General features: G+C 38.6%; 1 protein-coding gene across 2 annotated transcripts in view; it reads left to right on the top strand.

The window, feature by feature from the left end:
- The first annotated feature begins 1,201 nt into the window (after positions 1-1,201).
- The window catches only part of FAM193B (family with sequence similarity 193 member B), a 37,871-nt gene continuing 16,318 nt past the window's right edge, over positions 1,202-22,754 (top strand). Inside the window, exon 1 of one of the 2 annotated variants that reach the window (XM_026726382.2) lies at positions 1,202-1,505. In XM_026726382.2, the coding sequence (XP_026582167.2) occupies positions 1,326-1,505 (180 nt within the window). In that variant the 5' untranslated portion in view covers positions 1,202-1,325. The remainder of the gene's footprint in view (positions 1,506-22,754) is intronic. The other variant, XM_087924178.1, reaches the window with a different exon arrangement.

Raw genomic sequence — 22,754 nt, 5'->3', positions numbered from 1 at the left:
TTTATGACTGTTGCAAAGTTCACTTAACAACCAGGTTACTGATTTAACAACTGCAGTGATTCATTTAACAACAGTAGCAAGAAAGGTGGTAAAATGGGACAAAACTCACTTAACAAATGTCTCACTTAGCAATAGAAACTTTGGGCTCAATTATGGTCGTAAGTTGAGGACTACCTGTATAGGGAGATTTCTTTACTTAATGGATATTTACATGGTAGAATTTGTTGCTATCAGATTGTGAATGGTTAATTTAGACAGGTTAGAATTGACACTGGATAAAGTCATGATTAGGCTATTAATACATACCAGTCTGGATATCTATTTACAATTTTGCTACAAGAATTACAAGCTGCACATCTGTCTAAATTTGAAAGCTTGCAGAATGAATTTATTTGCCTTATAAATCACACAACGCTGGAGTAGATGGGCCATTAGCAGAACTCTTTTAGGTATTGTTTCCAGCATTGATTGAAGATAGACCATTTTGCTCAAATCTTTCCTTTTTCCTGACAAAATATGCAGTGTTGTTTTTAGGAACACTGTTTCACAGAAATTGTTTTACATTTTACATTGTTTTACTTTATACATTATGTAGGGACTATTTTAACAATGTGGTTTAGAAATGTTTCAAAATCTACAGCGGTCAGGCTTTCAAATACACATAAAAACTACATACTGCAAATTTTTTCTAAACTCCATGAAACGATCAGTGAAGGCCCTAATGACTAATTGCAAAGAAACGTAGTTGGAAAGCAAAAAAACCCAACAGGACAGGGACGAGAGGGGGCCGCCTATACAGATGAGGGCGACCCCTTTTACTGGATGGATGGAAAGGTAAAATGCTCGGTTAAACATGTCCAAACACTCTTCCTTCTGCATCAGTGCCCCGGGATCAACGTTTCCCGGCCTGTACCCGTTTGTGCTAAAGAAGCCTTCCCGCTCTCGGAAACTGCCTGCTGGGATAGTCAGGGAAACGAGAAAGATTAGGCAGGGAGGCAGGGAAAGGGCTGGGATCTCCTTGCCCAAAAGCCACAGGCTTTTCTCCCGGGCCATTTAACCGCCGCCGTGCGCTCAGCCTGCTTCCAACGGCGTCTCCTCCAGCCACTGGGGGGCGCGCTGCCCAGGCGCTGCCCGCCTCGGCGATGGCGGCGAAGGCTTCCCCCGCGGGCAGGGGCCGGACGGGCCGCGCCGCCATATTGGCTGTTGTCCTGTCTGAAAGCAGCAGCGGCGGTGGCGGCGAGCAGCGTTAGCGGCGGCGAGCGGCAACGGCATTATCGGCGGCGAGCGTCGGCGGCGGGAGCTACTGCGCGGGGTGCAGGACAAGCATGACTCGCAGGCGGAATAAGGCGGTGGGCGCGGCTGGGGCGAGGCGGGAGCGGGCGGGGGGAGCAGTCCCCCCGGAGCCGCCCGCGCCCCCCGCCGGGCCCGGCCTTCCCGAGACCCCCGAGGTGGCGGCGGCGGCGGCGGCGGCGGCGAGTGGCGCGGAGCAGGGGAGAGCCTCACAGGTACTGGGCGCGCGCGCCCCCATCTCGCCCGCCGTCAGACCCGAGCCTGCATCCACACCCCTCAGCCCGCTTATCCCCGCATCCATCGGCGGCGCGATCCACCCTTCACCCACATTGCTGCTAGCGCAGTCGGATCGCCCGCAGTCAGCCATCCGGAGTAGCCTTTTGCCATCCCTCCTCCACACGGTGGGATCGCCCTCCCGAATTGCGGCTCCCGCAGCACGTTGCTTCAGCACCCTCCTTTCGTGCCACCGTGCCTCCAGCAGCACCCGCTGGTCGCTTGGCGGTCACCTCAAGATCCACCTTGGATCCTGCCTGCCTAAATCCCGGTAGAGCATTGTGTGCGCCTTTCATCAGCACCACCCCAACCGCAGCCACCTGCTCTCTCCCCCCACCTCCCCATCTAGGACCCATCAGGCCCAGAGCCCCTCCACTTATTCAGCACCAACATCACCTCCCTTCAACCCCCTGATTAGACAGTTAGGCTGAAATAATGTCTGCTGTGCTTGTCGGTATTATTTCGCCTTTCAATTGCTACCTTTTTCCTTGTATGCTATCGTAACTGATTGTGCATATAGTCCACTCCAGGATGCAGAAGGCGGTTGCTTGCACATTTGCTGCAATTTCCCTCTCATTTCAATAGAGAAGCACTGTACCATATGCTGGTTGCACCTTGTAATCATCACCAAAACCTATTCAGATTTCTTTTGCAAAAGCAGTTACATATTTCTTAAATCTTATTCTGTATTTTATTCTGTATCTTATTCTATCAGGCATACAAAGACAGGCCTTTCCCAAAATAATCAGTTAGGTGTTACACATCTATATCCTAGCCTTCTGTTTATATTCTGAGTGCTGTATTTCATTTGCTTTTCAGTGGGCCCTGCCCTGGGACTATGCTGCATCTTGTCCTTCAGATTGTGCCTAGGCCTGTTTCAGAATCCCTTTCAATGCATGAATCCTTTCCTACTAGGTACTAGGAGATGGAAATCAATCGGATCTTATGCCATTGAAACATCCCTTATTAAACAATAAAGAGTTAATTGCAAACAGGAGATGGTTACCAAAATACTTTTTATGAGAAGGCTGCCTTGCAAGAAGGAAGTATGTAGATCAAAGAATCCTCTAAGGCTCAAAGGAGACATTGACCATGTTCCACAAAAGTCATTGTGTAAGTGATGCTATATCCCCCAAGAGGATCACCAAGTGGACCTCAGCAGTAACTTTAATTTACTGATTTATTGTGGGAGAACTGAAGGGGATCTTGGCTACAAATATAATGCAGTGTGCCCCCAAAAGAAAGAAATAGAACCTGATGTATGCCAGGGCTAGTTCAGTGTAGTTATTGAGCCCTATTCTGGATAGGTGGCATCTGTTCTATTGGCCCAGGGCAAAATGCTTCTACATCTATATTGTTCACCATGTATAGTGAGGTGGCAAATGCCATGTATAGTTTTGTGCAATCTAAGGCCTATGAATTAAACTGGGAAGCCAGGCTGCCATTGGTAGACAAACATGCATGTCTTAGTCAAAGCAGTACAGAATATGTAGAAATAGGGCCTTGTCTATAAACTGTGCCAGTTGGCAAGACATTTACAGTCTTAGGAGGCTGCAGGCTACTGCTCTTGTTTACATATTTTTCAGTATGGCTAACAAGAACTGTTTGATGGGCATTTTAAGTGAAACAAGGACAGAGAGTTTTCTAGAGTTAGAATCCAGCTCACCTAAAATGACATTAGTTTCAAGCCCAAGGTTAAAAAAATGTCTATGCTGCCATTACCTAGCTGCTTGTAAGCAACCCTCTATATTTATTTGTCCCTTGTTATTTTCAGGAATAATTGTATAGCTATCATTTAGAAATGTTAATGAAATGGCATCAGACCCAGAAATGGCTTGAAATATGCTTGAATAAAATAAGTGGTTCCCCCAAACAAATCTGTAAGTCCTAGGTGTGATTCCAATTTTAGCCAAACACATTAGCCCACCTACTTTTTTTAGTCTTCCAAAAGCTGTGGTGATGGCCTTTGATATAGAAATTAAAGAAATTGCTATCCTTCTGATCTATCACAGAATATTCTATATTTTGAATTCAGAGAATCAAAATTAAGACAATGAGTCTTTATGAGATACCTAGGATCAGGTTTGCCTCTTATCTAAGTATTTTCCTTACTTTTTAATGTATGATATCCTTTTTTCTACAGATGACTTTTATTTAGAAAAGTATTCCCAATTTGCCTTGTGGCCAGGAAGACGCTCTTATAACTTATAAAACTTCAATCATCTTAAGAACTAAAATTACCATAGGTATCAGCATTGGAGAAAAATAGTCTCACTTATACGTACATATGCACAATTCCATTGAGTTCAGTTAATTTTACTTTAGATAACTAAAGTAAAAATGATCTAAAGTAAAATCCACTGAACTCAATGGAATTGTGTATACGTACGTGTGAGTGAGATATTTTTCTCCAATGTTGATTGTGGCCCTAGATTGTGGTTTAGGATTTCTTGCTTTGGTGCTTAACAGCTTAACAGATATATTTATCAGAGAAATCAAGATTTTGACAGATTGGTGCAAACATGAACAACTAAGCCAAATAAGCAGCAGCATGGCAGCTCTGAAAGTTGAGAAATTAACATCAGCCTGCCTTACCTGTCATAAAGATGGCTAATACTCTGTTTATCCTTGCTTATTATATTTTGCTCCCCAACTATTTTACCATTTACCAAAAGCATGACTTTTCAACCTTTGGCAAGATTAAGTTACAGTACTTAATCTTATCTTAAAATCCAAATATTGTATGATTTATGGGTAGACTAGGAAGCCACAGTTTCTGGTGGGAAGTGGAGACAGATTCCCCTGAAATAAGAGACAAAGCAGAGCACTTACAGGACATAGCTGACACAATTAATTGCTCCACTTTGGGAAATACTCCTTTACATTTTGGGCATACAGTCATGGATGCCCTAATCAAATTGGAAGTGACTGTCTTTGATAGCTTCCCTGTCAAAAGAAGCAAAAACTATCACTATCTGTCATTTTTGTATTATTAAAAAAACCCTAAGATGGAGACAATTGGCCCAGTGTTGACATAGTTGAAGGAGACTTCTTTGCTTGTTTCTTTCCATTTTAGCTTCCATGTAGTCGGTATAAAAAAAGTAAAACAAGCTGTAAGGTGTTATTAGAGCTGCCTCTTTTGGTGTAGGGCCACTCTAGGATTTTGTCTCTTTGTCAGCAGTAGCAAGAGATTTTATTCAGGATAACTGAGGGAAGTTAATGTAACCCTGTTGCTTCTTAAGCTTGTCAGTGTGAACAGTATGTATCTTTGTTTCTCATCATTTTCAGGAACAATGGTCCTTGTCAGGTTGCTGACATAAGGGTAATGACATTAGAGATATGCACCTTCAGCAGGTTGGCCAGGATGAATCTATCACTTGTTATTCAATTGTGATCTAGGTTGAAAAGTTATTAAAATCTATATATCTCAGTTTAGATATCCCAAATGACCTATTTGTGGCAATATCATCTATGAATTGTGAAGATTAAAACTTAGCTTCAAATCATCCTTTTATGTAAAAGAGGGATGGGTTTAAACATCTGATTGAAAGAAAGTTTTGTACAAGATGCTACCCAAAGCATCCCTGTAGCCTCATGTTTTGAAGACCCAAATCCACATGTTTGAAGTCCTAAAAATAATTTTTAAAATCACAGCTGTCTCAGTTATTATAACTGATCACCCTGTTGGAGTGTTGAATAGTTTATGAAGGGTATGACCTAGGACTAGTACAAGGATCTTCAAACTTGGCAAGTTTAAGACTTGTGGACTTCAACTCCCAGAATTCCTGAGCTAACATGACTTGAAGAAGAATTCTGGGAGTTGAAGTCCACAAGTCTTGAAGCTGTCAAGTTTGAAGACCCCTGGACTAGTAGATAGATAATTGGCTAAGAACACAAATGTCTTGGTTTTTTGTAGAACTTAAGACAATGAAGCACTTTTAAATAGATGACTATGCTGACTTTTGGTAAAGCAAATTAAGGCCTTCTTTGTAACTGATAAATCATTTCTCTCTAGCCCAATGTTCTCCCATAGAATTATTTTGGGTTCTTCATTGACTAATACATTCCAAGTAACGAGAAGAATATTTCCCCATTTCCACAAAACCTATTATGATAAACTTTATAACCTTGTTCTGATAAAATAGCCTTTCACATTAAGGTATATTACGTAGCTTCTAATGTAACTTAGGTAACCACTTCTTTAGTTTTGATAAATGAGATTCACTTAAGGCCGTGAGACAGGTTGCCTAGAGGAATAGCTGATTTTTCATTATGAGGAACATAAGTGTAACCATTTGAATTGTCTTGAGAATGAAAAGCAAAGATGATTAATTTCAACTCCTCTAAAATAATAATTTTGCAAAATAAAATTTTTATTTACGGTAATCCTCTTAAACTAGATAACTGTCAACAAATACTTCCTTTTTAAAATATAGTCAAATATAGAGAGATATAGCAGATATGCCAGACATGACACTACAACTCTAGGTATTCTTGGATGAAGACTATTATTTCAACCTATTCCATTTTGGGTTCAAGCTTCAGAGAAGGTCATGCTGGGATCTAAACAATAGGAATGCATTTCTGTTAGTTGTTCTGGGCCTTCCAGTACTACCAGAAGCGTTATAAATGCATCTTTCAGAAACTGGCTAATTAGGGTTGAGGGATAATATATTGGAGGTGATCCTGAATGTATTGGCCAGATATTTCCAGAAAGTGCTATTAGAAGACAATTTCACTGCCTTTTGGTCCTTGGTTTATTAGATCCCTCAGTTATATATGTATTGCCAAAACTTTGTATCTATATGATTGTTTGTAACCTTCAATTGGCAATTGGCAATTGGCATTGCATCACAGGGTAGCAATTTTTAAATCAATGTACCTCAAATGGGCTTACAAAAAATGCATCCAAACTGTGGAACTCCTGATTCCTGCGGGAATGAAATTTGGCAAGGTGGTGACCCCTCTAGTGCTGCTACACTGCTGTGGTCAGCCACTATCACATGATCATAATTTTCAATGCTCTCTGTCAGCTTCCTGCAAGAAAATCAGTGGGGAAGCCAGCAGGAAGTTGGAGCTTGCTCTTTATCCCACTACTTTTTGCCTGTCCTTAGTGATTTTGTTTGTTTGGGTAAGGAAATATTGCTGTAGCAATGACTGGGTAGTCTAGTATATACTATCCTTGTAGTTCTTATTTATTACATTTATATGGCATTTCTTTGACAGAAGCTCAAAGTACATAATACTTCACCTATTTTTCCTCCAAAGAGCCCTGTGAGTTGGTTGGGTTTAGATATAGGGAATCTATGAGCTTCCATGATGGAGAGTGGATTGGGTCTCCCTTTCCTAATCCTACAATGTAACTATTTCACATTCTGGTTCTTATCATATCATTACATAAATGTTAGGAAAAATATACTATGCTGGTGACATTTAACTCTTTTTTTTTTCAATTGAGCCAAGAAGGCTATGGATGTTCTGGACAATATGAAGGACTGAATATCAGCACACAACTTGAGGTTCAGTTGAGATAAAATGAAAGTTTTACTGGTCAGTAGATGTAATGATATGTGGGGAAGGCCTTGAGAATGTGATGAAGAGATGCTTCTTAGGGAATGGTCAGATAAAAGACAACACAGCCTGAAACTGCAGAGTGGATAGAGCAAGAGGCTCAAAAAGGACTCTCTGGGTCCATGATGGTGAACCTATGGCACACTTGCTAGAAGTGCATGCAGAGCCATCTCCGCCAGTGCAAGAGCTGTCGCCCGGGAGCAGGTCCATGTGCATGCGTGCGCGCCGCCCGCCCACCAGCTAATCATTGACTAGCTGCTACCCATGTGCAGGGGGATGGGGCACCTGTGGGATACATGCATGCATGCACAAAGATGTGTGGCACATGTGGGGGGTCACGTGCACATGCACAGGGGGCATGGGCCCATTGCCTTATGGCTGCTGGCACGCATGTGCGTGAGTGCACTTTTGGAATGCAGGGACAGAAAGGTCAGCCATCATTGGTATAGGCCCATGATTGCAAACCTGTGGCACGCATGTCAGAAATGACATGCAGAGCCATCTCTGCCGGCACGTGAGTTGTCGCCCCAGATCAGGTCCGCTGCGCATGTGCGGGCACACCTCCCGCCAGCCAGCTGATTGTCGGGTATCTGCCTTGCATGCGTGGGGGTAGGGCATGCGCAGGAGATGCACACATATGTGCAGAGGCTTGTGGCATGCAAGGGGGTTACGTGTGCGTTGCATTATGGGTACAGGCATGCGAGTGCACGCACACATGCATGCATGTACTTTCAGCATGCGAGGACGAAAAAGTTAGGCATCACTGCTCTAGGTTATTGGGCTGTAATGGGTGATGGCAAGAGAATTTTACTTTCAGACTTGCATGAATCTGTTAATGTTGCTTTACAGTGTATTAGAATTAGTTTATCTGCTCATGTTTCCTGTTTGGTCCACTTTGTAAGATTGACAGTAGACAAACCTGGAATTTGAACACAACCTATAATGGATGGATTTGTATTATTATTTTATTATTTACTTTTTTGCATGTTTTGCGGCCTGGTAGGTGTGTGGATTCTTAAACCTAGCACTGCTTTTAGACAGCCAAGTAGTCACAGCCAAGCATTCTTTTCTTTATGCTAGTTACATTGCTTCCTGGGGGCAGTGAATCTAGTCTGTAATCATGCCTTAGCTACCTCTTGGGTGATTACTATAACACTCTGACTGGGTTTGCACTTTATACAATTGTAGTATTTCAATAAATTGGTACTTAACCAATTATGGCTTAGCATGATGTGTGAAACTAGCCTTTCTACTGGCTGCCCTTGAAAAACTTTGGACTTCAGCTAATGTGAATCACAGCTGACAAAACTACCATATGATTTATGCTTCAGAAACGAGACAGCTGCAGATATTAACTACATTGGGTCTCTACTTGTTCCTAAACCCAAAACAAGAAGATGTTTTTTATCTCTAAAGCCTTCATAGACTGGAGCCTGAATATCTGACCGCTGTAATATCTCATACATTTTTTATCACAGGCCTATGTTGTATCACCAATGAGATTAGATTGTTACGTTCATGGGATAGGGTTGTTTTGGTTATACTTCAGTTATGAAATGTCCTTCTGGGAGAGATGAGTTGGTTCCGTTCTTTTACTTTTAGTTGTAATAGTAATATTGTTTGAATAGCTATATTTTAAGGTCTCAGATGTTTGAAAAAGTTTTTATTTTTAGTGATTCAAGTGTATTACACCTCTTGTGTTTTTTTACTGCTCAGGGCTTGAAGTATAAAAATATTTTTTATACATACAAATATATATATATATATTTGTATATATATATATACAGTTTATATATATATTGTATATATATATATATACTGTATATGTATATACATATACATACATATATATATACATACATATATATATACATACATATATATATATATATATATATATATATATATATATATATATATATACTGTATGTGTGTGTATGTATGTATGTGTGTATATATATATATATATATGTGTGTGTGTGTGTGTGTGTGTGTGTGTATATATATATATATATACATACATACATACATACATACATACATACAGATGAACACAACCAGAAGCCTGATGATGGCAGATGAGATTCTGCCAAAACGTTGCTACAACTTTAAAAGCACAACTATAAGGACGTGGGAAAATACCTGAACAAAGCTGAATACCATACATACATACATTCATACGTACGTACGTACGTATGTAATATTTTTTTTTATTAGGCTACTTCTATATTTTTAGTATTTTAAACACAAATTAGAATCACTGGGTGATAGCTGTTTTCCCAGTTTTTACTCTGGGACAGAGACTCCAAGATACTCTTGGTTTCCCAATTGTTCATATATTAGCTTTAATTATAATTTGAGCAACAACTTGTGCCTGGTTCATGTTAAGTGATAAATGTTATCTTACAGACCACAGTGTTAAATGTATTCATCATGTTAAATCAAAACCAGACATACCACATTATCACAGTATGATGTATGAACCATCTTTCAATTGCAACATGTTAAAGTATCTAACCATCCTAAATAAGTTTATAAAATAGTGTTGAGAAAAGGAACAAACCACAGCAACACTTGGAATTTAGGAAACAGAGAAGGAATTATTAATGTTCCGTGTCCTTAATTTAAAGACAAAAAATGGAGTATCATTGAGGTTTCATCCCCTTTACTTCCTGTAAGATCCCCAAGAAATGAATTTTTAATTCATTTTGGTGTAAGAGTGATTAATAGTGACCACAAAGATAGAAATTCTAGGACACTAGATTAGGTTTCTGATGATAATACTGTATATGGTTTAGCTGTATGGTAAGGCTGTTACAAGATCTGGGCCACAAAAAACTGGACAACTAGTAGATGAGCGTACAGAACCTTTTCCTTTATTTTTTTATTTTACTTTTTTACATTTAATGATCATTCAGAATTTTGCAGCCAGATCTTGTAATTTTAAGTATATTCCCTGAAAGTTCTAGTGTTAAATTCATTAATGTAGACATGTGCATTTGACCTTGTCCTGTCTCAAAGTGCTTATTCAAAGCATAATTGATATGGTACAGTAGTGATGAAACTAGAATAGTAGAAACTCTGCTAAAATTTAAGTATTTTCAGGGGCTTCGACGTGCTTTTCAGGCAATTTTATTTATACCAACCATGTGTTTTGGCATATGTGTGATGTTCAGTATAGGAGAACCAAAATGAAAGAGAGTTCAATAGAAGGAGAAATAGAAGTTTGCCCGTAACTTGCAGATACTAAAAGTACTGCATGGAAGAACTAGTACAAATATTTGCACATTTGCCATACTTTTACTAAGTGAGATTTTAGGATGACATTCTTCTTCAAACCTGACACACATCTTTCATGCAGTGTAGCTGAAGTTGTGTGGTCTCTGCATAGCTGGATACCCAGATTTCAATATACATACATTTTTCTCTTCACAATCTGGAAGCTTTTATATCTCAAGCTGGAAACTAGCAAGCAACATACAGGTAGTCCTTGACTTACAACAATTTGTTTAGCGACTGTTCAAAGTTACAATGAAAAAATGAAAAAATTGATTCACTATGGGTCCTCACACTTACAACCACCACAGCATTCCCAGGGTCACGTGATCAGAATTTGAGTGCTTGGCAACCGGCATGTGTTTAAAATGCTTGCAGTGTTCTGGGGGGTCAAGGGATCACCCTTTGCAACTTTCCCAGCCGATTTTGACAAGCAAAGTTAATGGGGGAAGCCAGATTCACTTAACAATTGCATGATTCACTTAATAACTATAGTGATTCGCTGAACAATGGTGACAAAAAGGTGGTAAAATCTAACTTGACTCAATTAGCAACCGCTAGCAATGGAAATTATGATCCCAATTGTGGTCATATGTTGAGGACTACCTGTAGTAAGAAATAATCGTTGCCCTTCATCAGATAGGACAGAATTTTTGTGTCTTTAAAAATAAGAAGCCAGGAAAACCAATAGGTGTAAATTCTTTTATTGTTGTATCAGAACAGCAGTGCCTACTCATCATCTTCCTCTTATGCAGCTTATAAACACACGGGAGTCTGTTATTAAATTGACATACCTGCTTTAATGCAGTGAGGAAAAATCCTCTTGACTTGTCATTTCTAACCCATTAAGAGTGTAATGACAGGGTGGACTTTTCATTGCTCTTGCTAGTGAGCTTTATTGAGGATAACTTAAAATAGTTTAATTAAAGTTATTAAAATGAAAGTTGTCTTCAAGGCAAAAGAGACAGGATGCTGCCTGAGTACACACTGGCACTCACGTGTTACAATTTTCCAAAGCAGAATAATAGTACTAAGCATAGTTTCACACAGTGGAGTTTCTTACCTGCCATATAATTTAAAACACAAAGCAAATAAGGAAGCTATCCAGTTATAGCATTGCAGCTATAGTCTTCAGGTTTAATATATAGAATGCAAATATTTCCTAATTTGGAGATTACTTCTTATAGTTGCAAGTAATATAGGCTTTAAAAGACTTACAAGTACTGTACTAAAATGTTGCTACGGAAATTTAACCAGCATTTAAATTCCCCATCAGAATACTGTCTTATCACTGCTAAATTTATTTGGAGTTTTCTTGTCCCTTCAAGTTCTAGGTGGAGATTGTGCTGCCTATACTTGATCTCCCCTTTTATTTTTATTTGCTATAAACCAAGTGCTGCCTGTGGTCACCTTGGTGTTAGAAACAGATCGTGACAATATGATTTAACAGATTCCCTGGTGGTATCAGTCAGTCTGTTGAAGCAAAAGGTGCTACGGGATTCTTGGCTGACGAGTTAACATCGCTGGTCAACAAATCTCCTTGATTGAAGTACCAGTTGCACTCTTAATACCCAGGGCCACAATCCAGAGGTGCATTAACAGAAGTTATTTTTGTATGTTTCTTTTTTGCAGCTGTCACACCAAGTCAGACTTGTAGTTGGCATCTGTCTCTGGATTAGAACCTAAATGGCTAATTGCATGCCAGCAACAGAGCCCCCTGCAAGATTATGCCAAAGACCAAACGATATGCAGGGGACTGATCATCTTTTTATTCTTTAGCATTAAATAACTCGCAATTTCACCATTAAAAGGGAAGCAACACACTTATGTACAAAGTGTGAAGCCTCCTAGTTTGTAGTCTTGTAGTGCAATGCGGATAGATGCTGTTCTCCTAACTAGTGCATGGGTAGTCCTCAACTTACAACAGTTCGTTTAGTGATCGTTCAAAGTTACAACGGCATTGAAAAAAGTGACTGTTTTTTTCATGACCATTGTAGTCTCCCCATGATCACATGATCAGAATTCAGATGCTTGGCAACTGACTTATATCTATGTTGGTTGGAGTAACCCAGGGCCACATGATCACTTTTTGTGTGCAAGCAAAGTCAACGGGGAAGCCAGATTCACCTAAGAACCATGTTACTTATTTAAAAACAGCAGTGATTTGCTTCATAACTGTGGCATAAAATGCGGGGGGAACTCAATGTTTCACTTAGCAACAGAAATTTTGGGCTACACACATACATACACACTGAACCATTGTAAGTCAAGAACTACCTGCAAAGGATGGTATCTGCCTCAACTTACAACCACAATTGAGCCCAAGATTTCTCTTGTTAAGTGAGACATTTGTTACGTGAGTTTTACCCCATTTTACTACCTTTGTTGGCACCGTTGTTAAGTGAATCACTGAAGTTGATAGGTTAATACCATGGTTGTTAAGTGAAACTGGCTTCCCCCATTGACTTTGCTTGTCCAAAGGTTGCAAAAAGAGATCACATGATCCCCCCGGGACACAGCAATGGTCATGAACCAGTTGCCAAGCATAGGAATTTTGATCCCATGATCATGGGGGTGTTGTGCTACAAAGGTTGTAACTTTGGAAAACGGTCATAAGTCATATTTTTCAGTGCCGTTGTAACTTTGGTCACTAAATGAACTGTTGTACCTACCTGTGTGGAGATATCTTCCATTACAGGTAGTTCTTGACTTACAACCGTTCATTTACTGACTGTTCAAAGTTACAACAGCACTGAAAAAAGTGACTTATGACCATTTTTCACATTTAATGACTGTTGCAGCATTCCCGCGGTCCTGTGATCAAAATTCAGGTGCTTGGCAACTGACTCATGATGATTGCAGGATTATTCCCTGGGTCATGTGATTACCTTTGGTGACCTTCTGACAAGCAAAGTCAGTGGGGAAGCGAGATTCACTTTACAGGTGCAATGATTATTCACTTAAAAGCTGTGGCAAGGCAGGTCATAAAATGGGGGGAAACTCATTTAACAAAAGTCTCGCCCTGTAACAGAAATGTTGGGATCAACTGAGGTTGTAAGTCGGGGACTACTTGTACAGATGAATCAGTGTCATTTTTGTACTGAAGTGTTTGTCAGTTCCTGGAGAGTTTTGTAGAAGTGTTTAATGTAAAACTCATATATTATTTGGGAAAAGGAATGTCTTCCCCTAAGCCCCTCCCCCCTTTGGGTCAAAGCCCAGATTGGACAGAAAAATCTAGCAATAAAGCCTGAACTAAGGCTAAGCTATATTAATTAATTAATTAATTTTAATGTCCTGTCTTTCTGGTAGGAGCTGAAGGCAGTTTACAGGAGGATTTCCATTTTATCTTCACAATAAGAAGCCTATAAGGTTTGAGGTAGGCTGGGCTAAGAGAGTGCGATTTGGTGAAAGTCACTTGGTGAGTTTCCACAGCTGAGGATCAACTTGACTCTGCCAGTACTAATCCAACACCTTAACCACCTCACAGCAGCTCTGCTATGCTTCCACTGAGAATTCTGTAGCTAACAGCCTCTCTAAAAGATATCATTTGCTCACAGGAAAGTGACTGTGTACATAAACAGTGGGGAAAAAAATATAGAAATTAATACTCGAATAGGCATTTCATCAATAAAACTTTGCATCATAAAATAATTTAACTCCATTTTGTCCAAAATATGTCCCCCCCCCCCTTTGCTCCAACAGAGCTTCTCTGAATAGTTCATGCTTAAGGGTTTAAAAACGTGAAGAATGAATAAGAAGAAGATTTTAACAGTAACATCATGGGGATACTCATGCTATTTGATACCTCAGTTTGTTCAGGCACAGCATACCATTATGCGCTCCCCCCACCTATTTTCAGTTCTTTCTCTCTTTTACCCTATATACTCACTGACAAAGCCCAACTGCAAATAAGTCAAGCCTCAACATTTTTATGTTTTAATTTTCACAACTGGCTTATTTGCAGGTAGCACATTTTTCGTTGTATTTTGGTTAAAAATTTGAAGGCTTACTTTATCCATGGATGGGTTTGTTTGTGAATATATATGGGATTTACGGATACTTTTAAAAAGTAATACTTTTTCAGTATTACAGTAATAATCAACATGTACACCTGCAGATAAGCTCATCCCCGGATAAACCAAACCTAATTTGCGGGGTATATTTTGGCACCTAAAATCTCGGTTGATCTGTGAGTGTATGGCATTTTCACCATTTAAAGTTTGCATCAACCTTAGTGTCTTCCAGATGGTGTTGGCTGCAGCTCCCAGAATTCCCAGCCAGGAAGGCTACTGGCAGGGAATTCTGGGAACTGAAGTCCCAACACCATTTGGAGGGTGCTAGGCTGAAGAAGCTAGTTCTCACTTTCTCATCAGAAGCCACCCACCAGAAATCCAGAAATTAAGCACTGTCATATGATTTCATGTAGCAGCAGCTATTTTGTGTTGTCTGTTAAGTCCTAAGTAGATAAACATTCCATCTGTTCTGTTATAAGGACAAACCCGAATTGTTAAAGCATTATAAGTAGAACCCCTTGATAAAAATCATCATGCTATTGCCAGGGGAGGTTTTCTGCCTCACTAGAGTCTTTTTTATATAATTAACTCGCATTTCATGGTGTCATTTAGAAGCATTAAACAGAAATGTTTAATTGTTGTATTGTTTAATATCAGACTATTTTCACATAAATTTGCACGTTATTAATAGGCCTGTGTTGTTGTTTTTTTACTATAGTAATATACCAGAAAGCTTTAAAAAAGGTAAACAATCTATTAACTCACAAGCTTACCAGTTAAAAATTTCTCTTGAGAATTTGTTGAATGCTTGGCTGTTTAGTCTACAGATTTAGAAGATACAGGTATAATTCAAATAAATATTCTTCATTGCGCTTTACGTCAGCTTCCTCACTCCCCTACACTCAAAATTCCCCTATCCTTTGTTGCCCAAAAGTTAAATTAATTACCTAAGATAGTTTAAAGAGCAACGTTATTCTCTAGGATGTCCTTAAAATGAGGTTTTAACAAGTTTCCTACAGATGAGAAGAATCAGAATGAGGCACTCTCAAGAGACAGGATGCAGCTGGTACACTTCAACTTGAACAACTTTAAGGACAATCCCCTTAATAGTTAACCAAGAAGAAAGAAAGAAAGAAAAAAACATATCTGCATGATAGGAAGTTTGTTGGTTAGACATCTTTACCTAGGAAGGAAAAGATATTCTTAATTGAAGCAGATCTAAAAGCAGTAGAAAACTGTCATGCAGTATATTTTCCCCAAGTATTTGAAAGGGGATCTCTGGGGGCCCCCTTGCTTAGCATCATGTCTCAGGTGTTAGCTAGAAACATAGTATCCAAGTTAGTTAGAGGCATACATTACAGCTAAAATAAGTTTGAAACTTAATTTGTTCAAGGCTTTAATTAATAAATAATTACTAAATTCAGGGATGGAAGTGGGGCTGGGGGTGGGATTAAAAACTGTTTATCCAGTTATATTCCAAAACACTTTTAGAAATAGGAATGTGGCCACTATCATATATTATTAACATCTCCCTTAATATTATACTGAAAGATAACAACCCCTGAAGTTTGTCTGAGCATGCTAAATACTTCTTTTTCCTGGTTAAATACAGGATCTAGAAAGAATGTAATTGAAACCACAGATTCTAATTAGAATTCTGCTTTTTCAGTATTTTTGATCTAATATATTATGTGGAATCAGTTTAAATAATAAATATGAGAGAGTTATTTTCTTTCAAATTGTTGTCTCTATTTTAATTATTTTCATTTTGTATACTATATAGTAAGGAAGTAGTGTTTTTGTTTAAATTTAGGGTTGGTAGAAATAAACCTAGAATTGATTTAAAACATTTACATCAATATACAGTTTTTCTTACAGCATTTCCTTGGTATTGCTCTTTGCCACAGTCTCTTCCATAATCTTAATTTACTTTTATCAAGTATAAGTTATATGGGTGATTAATGTTTATTCTCTGAAGAAGAAGTGCTGGTTATATATATTTGTTGCAAATTGGAAAGTTGGTCAAATAGGTGAGGTTCTGCAGAATAGTCATTGAATGTCTCTTAATGGTGTTGGGAGAGATGGCTATATTATGGAAGAATAGAATTCTTTGCAGTAGCCTTTGTGTAAAATAGCTGTTATAAAGCCTATTTTGTGGATTTGAGGTCCAAATTATAAATGATATGCAGAGATTAAAGTTTGAAATTAGGTTGGTTGGTTTTATATGCTCAAAGTTTCATGGAGGGACTTGTAAATAAGATCCCAATAAATCAATACTTTAAAGTATTAAATATTAAATAAATACTGTGTTTTCCCCAAAATAAGACCCAACCAGAAAATAAGCACTAGCATGATTTTTCAGTATGCTCATAACATAACCCCTACCCCCAAAATAGGCTATATCAGGGGTGGGATTCTACTAGTTCGCACCTATTCGCTAGAACCGGTTGTTAACATTCTAAGCAGTTTGGAGAACCACTTGTTAGAAGAAATTACTGGCCTAATCCTGTAAGGAAGGCAGGAAGGAAACATTCTGGTGTTGCTTACAGAAACTGCCTCTCCGTTAACCCTTATTACATTCTTGTCTCAGGAACTTCTCTGGAGTTTTTTTCCCCTCCTTTGCTGGTACTTTGCTTGTGTGGAATGACCATTTAAAAGTTACAATGGCACTGAAAAAAGTGACTTATGACCATTTTTCACACTTACAACTGTTGCAACATCCCCACAGTCATGAGAGGCCAGGCGAGGAGATGCAAGCCTCGATGTGAGTGATATTGAGTTGGCCATACCCAGCCAATAACATGACCACCAAGCCATGCCCACAGAACCAGTTGTTAAAAAATTTGAATCCCACCCCTGGGCTATTTACTATTATATTCAGTGGTTAGTTGCTCTGTTTTGCTAACATTCATCATCATATTGAAAGAATATATGCTATGACGATATACAGATACTATGCATGTTCTAAAAAAGCCTAAATAATAAGAGCAACCAGACAGTAGACAACTTTAATAGGAGACACGTTAGATGAACATTGAACACTGACTATTTTACAATGCTAAATGTAATCTGCTAAAAACAGGCTAATGTGGAAGCAAAACATTTTATTGTTTAGAAAAGTGCCAGATGTTGGATCTGACTGAGTATTAATCTCTATAGCAAAATGAAGAAATATGGAAAAAGAAATTTCCTTACTGCATGCATAGTCAATTGGGAGAACATAACCTAACACACGTTGTTGATGATTCACTTTTTTGAAACTGAGGCACCAGTTATGATGTGATCAAGTTCAGATATTTTTTTTACAGAGATTCATTCTGAGACATATATATGTTTTTTTAATTAGTTCAAATGAACTTCCTTATGAATTAAAGCTGGGGCCAAATATAAAGAATCCTGACCTACATTTCATCAGTCTTGGGTACCATCACATATCCTTTTTCTAGAGAAAATAGTAGCATATTAACTTTTTCATGAAAGTAATCTTCTAATTTAGTCTCTCATTTATGTCCTGGCTTTTCTTCAAAGCTCCAAAACAGTATACAATATATGGAGTTATGCTTGAAAACGAGAAGATTCGGAGACGAATAGGTCTTTAAGTCTGATGATGTATATCGATATGTGACTGAGGATGTTACTTGGAAGCAGTGTTTCTACACCCCTATTTCAGTTTGAATAATTTAATATAGTGTATTCTTTACTACTGTTGTTTTAATGTTTGTAGATTGCATAAGAGTCCACTAGAATTGAGACAGTGGATTAACTGCATAAATAAATACTTTATGCAAGGCACATGGGATGGTGGAGACAAAAGTTCTCATTTATTCAAAGACAGCAAGAAGGGACCATGGGGTGATGAGATCTAACACTGCATCTTGCCATGGTTGATACACTCAGCAGACATGAGGCATTGTCATGTATACCAATGTAGAAGTCCCCCAAAAGGGTGTGTTGAACGATGGGGCATTTTCTCTCTCTCCCTGCTGACAAATAGCTGATTCTGTTATCAAAGATGGCTCTTTGGAAGCATGCTCCCCAGTTTTGAATGGGAGTAACTTTGAGTGACCCACTATGACTGTGTACTTGCCTAGGAAGAGAAATCTAGAGGATTGCAGCCGTCGGGAAGAGAGATCAGAGAGCGTCTTCATCTTTTCCTGCTGTTTTTGTGTACCTTGTATTTTGTGCTGTTCGTATTTTTAAGCACACCTCAGTTTTTAACATCACTTTTTGAAGCTTAATTGTTAATAGCCCGGATGAATACTGATTTGCCTGTACCCTTTTGCTTCATTACAGATGTAAAATTTCATCATTTTATTGCGGAGCTTTAAAATACTTTCTCTTCCACCACAAAGAAGTCAGTGGCATAGGGTGGTTTTTTTCTCTCCTCCTTTTTGCAGTGAAAGTGATTTGATCTGATTTATACCGGAATTTTACTTTTAAGGATTTTGTATTTTACTAGTTTTTCTCAATAAACTCTGTTGCTTCATTTTACTTTTGTATATATTCTTGTCTTTTTAGTTTTAAAAAAGATGGGAATTCCACCCCCAACCCCGCTTTAACTCTCTGCTGTGAGAATCATTATCTTAGCTCCTTGTGTGGTTCATTTGTTATGGAACGTCTACTTTTTTTGTCCTTGAAAAAGAACTGTTTACATTCTGCTGTGAAAGCTTGGTTATAACAGAGATTCCGATCTTATAAAATGAAAGCAATAATAAATTAAGGGCTTTGAATATTATACATTTAGTATGTTTTACAATACACCCCCCCCCCAAAAAAAAAAAAAAGATATATAAAAGACTGATGGGATTCAGGTTACTTTAATGTTAAAACTTTCTTGGAAACTTTTGAAAAGAAATGTTTATCAACTTACACATTTTAAATGAAAAAAATAGATAAAAGCTTTGATGAATTTGTCACAATTTCAGATCATCCTAAAGAAGACATCCAGATACAGGCAACATTAATTAGCTGTGCCATTGGATGCATTGGAAATAAAGTTGCTGTTAATAGATTTGAAAGAGAAGGGGTTTTGTTTGTAAACTGGAGATTTTGCTAAAGGAACTGAAGGGGGCATTAACAAACAGGATTTTCTTAGGAAAGTTGATGAAGTCTGTGGAATAGAACCATCACGTGTAACTAGAAGGCAGCTGTCAAGAGACATAGTGTTCCAATTTGCAGGAAAATTTACTGAACTAGTGCTATGGAGATATTTTCAGTGGCGACCTACCTTTTGGGAGTGAGAAGCAGCTGTTTAGGAAAGATTCCATTCACAATTTTAAACAAAAGTAACAATGATAAACTGGGAGGAGAATCAATGAATGGCTCGGTGGTTAGAGTGCAGTAATGCAGGCTACTTCTGTTGACTGCCAGCTGCCTGCAATTTGGCAGTTCATATCTCACCAAGCTCCAGGTTGACTCAGTCTTCCATCCTTCTGTGGTCAGTAAAATGAGGACCCAGATTGTTGGGGGCAATATGCTGACTCTGTAAACCGCCTAGAGAGAGCTGTAAAGCACAGTGAAGCGGTATATAAGTCTAAGGGCTATTGCTATTTGATCCTGGATGGATCAGAGACAATGTGTGCAATGTTTATGAGAGACAAGAGACCACTTGTGAACTTTCTGTTCATAGTTAACAGAGGACTCTGAAGTTTAGCTTTGTTGTTGGGCTTATCTGTTAACTGGGTTTTTTTTTAATATTAGATAGATAGTAGGTCAAATTAGTTGATTGATAATAGGTTTCAATATTTGTGATATTTTATATTGTCTTATAGCCATTATTGCGGAAATATATTTATCAGTATTCAACCAAGGGGGATATTTTATGTGTATGTTTAATATTTTGTTTTATATAATTTTTTTCTTCATCTTTATTTTTGCCTTGTATATTGTCTTTCTTTCTTTCTTTCTTTCTTTCTTTCTTTCTTTCTTTCTTTCTTTCTTTCTTTCTTTCTTTCTTTCTCTCTCTCTCTCTCTCTCTCTCTCTCTCTCTCTCTTTCTTTCTTTCTTTCTTTCTTTCTTTCTTTCTTTCTTGATTCTGTATTTTAAAAGTGGAAATAAATTTGGAAATTAAAAAATTATCAAAAGACATGTAAACTAATATTTATGTGCAGAACTCTGCTATATAGAGGGCATCTCAATTAGCCCAGGTTGCCCTTATGTGGAGGAATTTAGATGATTTAATTGATAAAATTTAGATAACCTTTGCATGCATGACTAGTATGGTGTGTGAATGAGAGGAGGGGCTGCATCCATTTCAGATTATTTTACTTTCTTCTTCAAAGCACAAGGGATAGTTTTAGAATGCTATACTATACCATTAATGTTTTATACGTGCATGGAAATTCCCCTTCAGAATTTCTCATTGGGGAAACTAAAATTTCCTCTTTCTACAGAGGCTTGCATCTGATTGGCTGATCCCTGTGTTATTACTATCACTTCCTTCATTAACTTTTATAGCTTTTTAAATTATATCATCGTCAGCATATACAAATGGGGCTCTTACAGATTGTGATTTCTGTGTTTAAGCATGTTTTCTTTAAAATTAGACAGCCTGTTTGAATCAGGAAGAGGCAAAATAGAGTAAAGAGTCAGAACCGGATGTGCTGATTAGTCTGCATGAAGAACTGCAAAGATAGGAGAATGCTCAGTTCAAGCTGCGTGCGTGGAAAAAGAACAGCAGCTCTGATTTTGAAGCATGACTGTACATAGTCATGACTGTACATAGTCATATAAACACATTCTAGCCCATTTCAGCGGCTTGCCGCTTTCACAAAGCTTCAGGGAATTAACATTCTCATGTATAGTATGTTAATGTAGTAGCATGTATATGTCTTCAGGTAAAATCCTGTACAGCAGGGCTCTTCAAACTTGACAGCTTTAAGACTTGTGGACTTCAACTCCCAGAATTCCTCCTCAGGAATTCTGGGAGTTGAAGTCCACAAGTCTTAAATTTGCCAAGTTTCAAGACCCTTGCTATACAGTAATATAAGTACACATGAATACTTGAATCAGGCCTATGACAAACAGACAAATTAGGCCTATGGCCTTATGTTTAGCTGGTGATACTTAGCTTAATTTGATTTCTAACAGAGGAAAAATAATCAGGGTAATAATTTAATAAATAAATAAAGATGAAAGAGGTTTGCCAAGGTTCTAATGAATAGAAAAGTCACTAAAGGTGGGTAGAAATGCTATGGAATAGACTTTCACCCCATTTAACCAGAGAAAAGGGTTCCATACAACTATGGCTAAAACTTTAAGGCATGAGACGGCATCAGAGGTGGGATTCTACCTGGTTGGACCGGTTCTATAGTTGTTATGATTCTGCCGGTTGTTATGATTCTGCCCAGTTCGGAGAACTGGCAAATCGTGCCACTGGCTCGCCCCGCCCAGCCCCCTCACTCCTTACCTGGCATGTTCGCCATCCAACTTGCCTGCGTTAACCTAATTTTTGGTAAGCTGCTATTTTTCCTTTTTACCCCCCGACCATCACCTGTCCCGACTATCAGCTGTGCCGGGAGATTTAGATTAGCTAGAAAGCAGGAAATCGTTGGATTTCTTGCTTTCTAGCTAATCTAAAAGCAGAGCTGAACCTTCCTTAGGACTGGAACTTCGATTTTTCAGTGCAGACTCAGGTAGCAGATTGCAGAATGTTAGATCTCTGAGTAAATCTGTGATTCCGTGAGCAACTCAATCTGCCTGCCTGCTTTGCCCGATTTTGGATAAAAGTTGCTCTTTCTTTTATAGAAAAATCAATATTTACATATGGTGTGTTGTGAGTTAATTTTGTGAGTTTGCTTGCTAGCAAATTTTATGAGTTTGCTTGCAAGCAAATTTTATGTGATAGGTAGCAGATTGCAGAATAACAATAGCAATAGCACTTAGACTTATATACCACTTTATAGTGCTTTACAGCCCTCTCTAAGCAGTTTACAGAGTCAGAATATTGCCCCCAACAATTTGGGTCCTCATTTGACCCACCTTAGAAGGATGGAAGGTTGAGTCAACCTTGAGCCTGGTGGGATTTGATCTGCCAAATTGCAGGCAACTGGCTGCAGTAGAAGTAGCTTGCAGTACTGCACTCTGACTAAATCTGTGATCCTGTGAGCAACTCAATCTGCTTGCCTGCTTTGCCTGCTTTTGGGTAAAAGTTGCTCTTTTTTAAATTAAAAATTCACTATTTACATAAATATTTACAATATTTACATACAAGCCATGCCCAGGCAATCACGTGACCACCAAGCCATGCCCAGTCAGCAAGCCATGACCACCAAGCCACACCCATAAATTAGGCCATGCCCACAGAACCGGTTGTTAAGGGATTTGAATCCC

Source organism: Pseudonaja textilis, chromosome 2 (assembly GCF_049901715.1).
Source record: "Pseudonaja textilis isolate UNSWEBS1 chromosome 2, rPseTex1.2, whole genome shotgun sequence".
Taxonomy (NCBI): Eukaryota; Metazoa; Chordata; class Lepidosauria; order Squamata; family Elapidae; genus Pseudonaja; species Pseudonaja textilis.
This window is presented reverse-complemented; position numbering and strand designations above follow the sequence as displayed.